Source organism: Lepidothrix coronata, unplaced genomic scaffold (genome assembly GCF_001604755.1).
Source record: "Lepidothrix coronata isolate B3197 unplaced genomic scaffold, Lepidothrix_coronata-1.0 Scaffold204, whole genome shotgun sequence".
Classification (NCBI taxonomy): domain Eukaryota; kingdom Metazoa; phylum Chordata; class Aves; order Passeriformes; family Pipridae; genus Lepidothrix; species Lepidothrix coronata.
In genome coordinates this window covers 1,127,805-1,130,986 of record NW_016690384.1, presented here as the reverse complement: position 1 = coordinate 1,130,986, position 3,182 = coordinate 1,127,805, and the positions used below count along the sequence as shown (strand labels likewise).

General features: G+C 68.8%; 1 protein-coding gene across 1 annotated transcript in view; it reads right to left on the bottom strand.

The window, feature by feature from the left end:
• The window catches only part of PRKG1 (protein kinase, cGMP-dependent, type I), a 367,703-nt gene extending 365,842 nt beyond the window's left edge, over positions 1-1,861 (bottom strand). Inside the window, exon 1 of the mRNA XM_017832653.1 lies at positions 1,535-1,861. Coding sequence (XP_017688142.1) covers positions 1,535-1,845 — 311 coding nt within the window. The 5' untranslated portion in view covers positions 1,846-1,861. The remainder of the gene's footprint in view (positions 1-1,534) is intronic.
• Positions 1,862-3,182: the final 1,321 nt, after the last annotated feature.

Genomic DNA, 3,182 nt, shown 5'->3' with positions numbered 1-3,182 from the left:
CCCGCCATCCCAACCGGGGCAACACCGGGACACCGTCCCTGCCCCGCCATCCCAACCGGGGCAACACCGGGACACCGTCCCTGCCCCGCCATCCCAACCGGGGCAACACCGGGACACCGTCCCTGCGCCGCCATCCCAACCGGGGCAGCACGGGGACACCGTCCCTGCGCCGCCATCCCAACCGGGGCAGCACCGGGACACCGTCCCTGCCCCGCCATCCCAACCGGGGCAGCACCGGGACACCGTCCCTGCCCCGCCATCCCCGCTCAGGGCAGCACCGAGACACCGTCCCTGCCCCGCCATCCCCGCTCAGGGCAGTACCGGGACACCGTCCCTGCCCCGCCATCTCCCCCCGGGACACCGTCCCTGTGCCCCGCCATCCCCAGCCAGGGCAGCGGGAGCATCGGACACGGTCCCGTCCCCGCGCGGTGTCTGGAGGGCGCTGCCGACCCGTGCCCCGAGCGCAGCCATGTGAGCGCACCCCGTCCCGAGCACACCCAGCACACACGCACCCGACTGCCGGGATGGCTCCAGGGATCCTCCAGCGTTCCCGGTTAACAATTCCACGAGGAAGACGCCGGCCGCAGAGGGGAGGGGGATTTGCCCACCGACGGGGAGGTCGTGCCGTGCCCGCACATGGAGCCCGGCGCTGCGAGCAGCCGCTCGTCACCTCTGTCCTCTTTTCTCATCCCTCGAGGAGCGCTGAACCGAAGGCAGGGCGATTTATTGGCCAGCAAAAGGCACTACACGCAGGGAGCGATGCCACTCCCGCGAGGGCTCCGTTTCTCTATTAAATCGCTCTAATTTCCCTAATCTGCGGCAGGTGTGAAACCGGGGCAGGTGTGAAACCAGGGCAGCGCATCCCCCGGCGCGCCGGGAACGGAGGATCCCCGCAACTTTCCCTGCCCTCCCCCCCCTTCCGCGCACCCTCCACCGGAGCAGGACACCTCAACGAGCCACTGCCACTGCCAAACCCCCCTCCCCAAAACACCAGCACCCCCTAGGCAGGAGAGGCTACCGGAGAGCCGGCACCGCATCCCGACGGGCTCTCAGTTTCCCTGCTGGGACTGTCTCCCTGCAGGACCCCGGAGCGACCCCCCGGGTTTGTCCCGTCCCCTCTCGTATCGGTAAAGCCCCCCGAGCCCGCGATCCGCTCCGATCCAACCCGCCGGCAGCAGCAACTCCCAGCGCCCGCCGCCGTGTCCCGCTTCGCCGGCGGGATGGGGGCGGCCGGGTCCCCCGGAGCCGAGACGGGGGACGAGGGTCCCCCTCCCCTCGCACCTCGGCGCTCGCTCCTGCCGCACATCTGCCCGCAAACCTGGCGCTCGCAACTTTGCCACCCCGCGGGACCACCCGGGGAGGATGCGGGATGCGGGGCCGCTCCGCACCCCCCTCCGCCCCGGTCCCTGCCCGGAGAGCGGCGGCGCGGCCGGGGGATGGCAGGGGATGGAGGGGAACGGAGGAAGAGAGGCGGCAGACAGGGGAGAGGGGTGGCGGGGGGCTGAGGGTGACCGCGGGGTGACCCCCTGCTTACTGCGGGCTCTTGGGGTAGAAGGGGAGGGTGACGTGGCTCAGATCCTGGATGTCGAAGGCGGTGGGCTCGGCCGAGATCGCCTGGCGCTTGGTCCGCTGCTCGCCCTGCAAGGTGCCGGCGCTCTGCTGCTGCGCCTGCTGCGTGGCGGGCCGGATCACCGAGCGGTACTTGTCCAGCTCGTTCTGCAGCTTCTGGATCAGTTCGTCCTTCTGGTCCAACTCCAGCTCCAGCTCGTCGATGAGCGCATCCCGCTGCCGCAGCTCCTCGATCTTCTCCTGCAGCGCGTACTGTAAATCCCGCAAAGTGCCCATGGTCCTGCCGCCGCGCTCGCCCCTCGCCGCTCCCGGCAACTTTCCCCCCCCCGGGCCGCCCTGCCGCGCTCGGGCCAACTCGGCCCCCGCCGCCCCCTCGGCCCGGCCCGGCGGGGCCCCGCCGCAGCCGGACCCCCGGCACGGCGCTGGGAGCCGGGCTGTTGTCAGGGGCGATCGCGATCCGCCTGCGTCAGGCTGGGCTGGCGAGGGAGCCGAGACACACACACACACCCGCGGCGGGAAGGAGGGAGGGAGGGGAGGCGGGAGGGAGGGCGGCGGGAGGGAGGCAGGGGCGGCGGGGAGGATGCACATGCTCTCCCCGCTCGCTCCCGCCCGGCCCCGCCGCTCCCCGCGCCGCCCACGCCCCGCAGGGTGGCCCGGCGGGGGCTGCGGGCGGGGAGGAGGGGAGGAGGGATGGAGGGAGGGGACCGGCCGGGAGCGGCTCCCCGCGCCTCGCCCCCGTCCTCCCGCGGGAGGAGGCCGTCAGGTCCGAGCTGCGCGGTCCTGCCCTCCCGTCCCGCTGCCGGCGTGTCCCCGGTGCCCTCCCTCCATCCTCTGCTCCGCTCAAGGTGCCGCTTTTCCCTGAGGAACTCGCCCGGCTTATCTCCCCTTTACTTTGTTTTTAAATAGCCCATTTTTGTCGCCTGCTCGGAGTGGAAGCACAAGCCGGCGCCTGGCATGGCTCCTCCTCAGTCTCAGCAAGCTTCGGGCTCCAAAAACCCAGATTTCCATGTGAATATCGGTCAAGTATGTCTGCACTGGAAAAGCCTGGAGGCAGGGTAGATGGGTTTCTGAGCACTAAAAAAAAAAAACCCGTAACTTAAAATTTGGGAATTTTCCGTGTAGCCCAAATACCCACGTGAAAGCACACGCCGGTTTCTGCCATACCAAACGCCATCGGATTTTCCCGGAGTGCGGGATTTTCCCTCGTGCACTCGGATTCCCTGTGTGCCGCTACACGCCGGCTCTACCTATGCGATACAGTCCGCGGGGCTGCAGCACAAAAATAACAGATTAGATGAGCCGCATCGGCTGAGCCCTCGGTGCCAAATGGTTCTGGTTCCTTCCCCCGTGCCCGCCTTTGCCAAGCGATGCACGTCGTGACAGCGCGACTCCCAGGACCGGCCCCCCAGGGAAAGAAAGAGGGGTGTGCGGGCTGGCTTGGGGCTTCCCGATAAGATCGTCCAGTCTGGAGGACTCGGCGATAAAAGCTCCCACAGCCCAGCTGGGCACTGACACTCCGCAAGAGCATCCGCAGTGCCGGGGCGCCGGCACAGCTTCGTGCTCAGCTGTTTTCAGGGCAGCACAAACAGCTGCTTCTATTCCCTCTTGGGGAG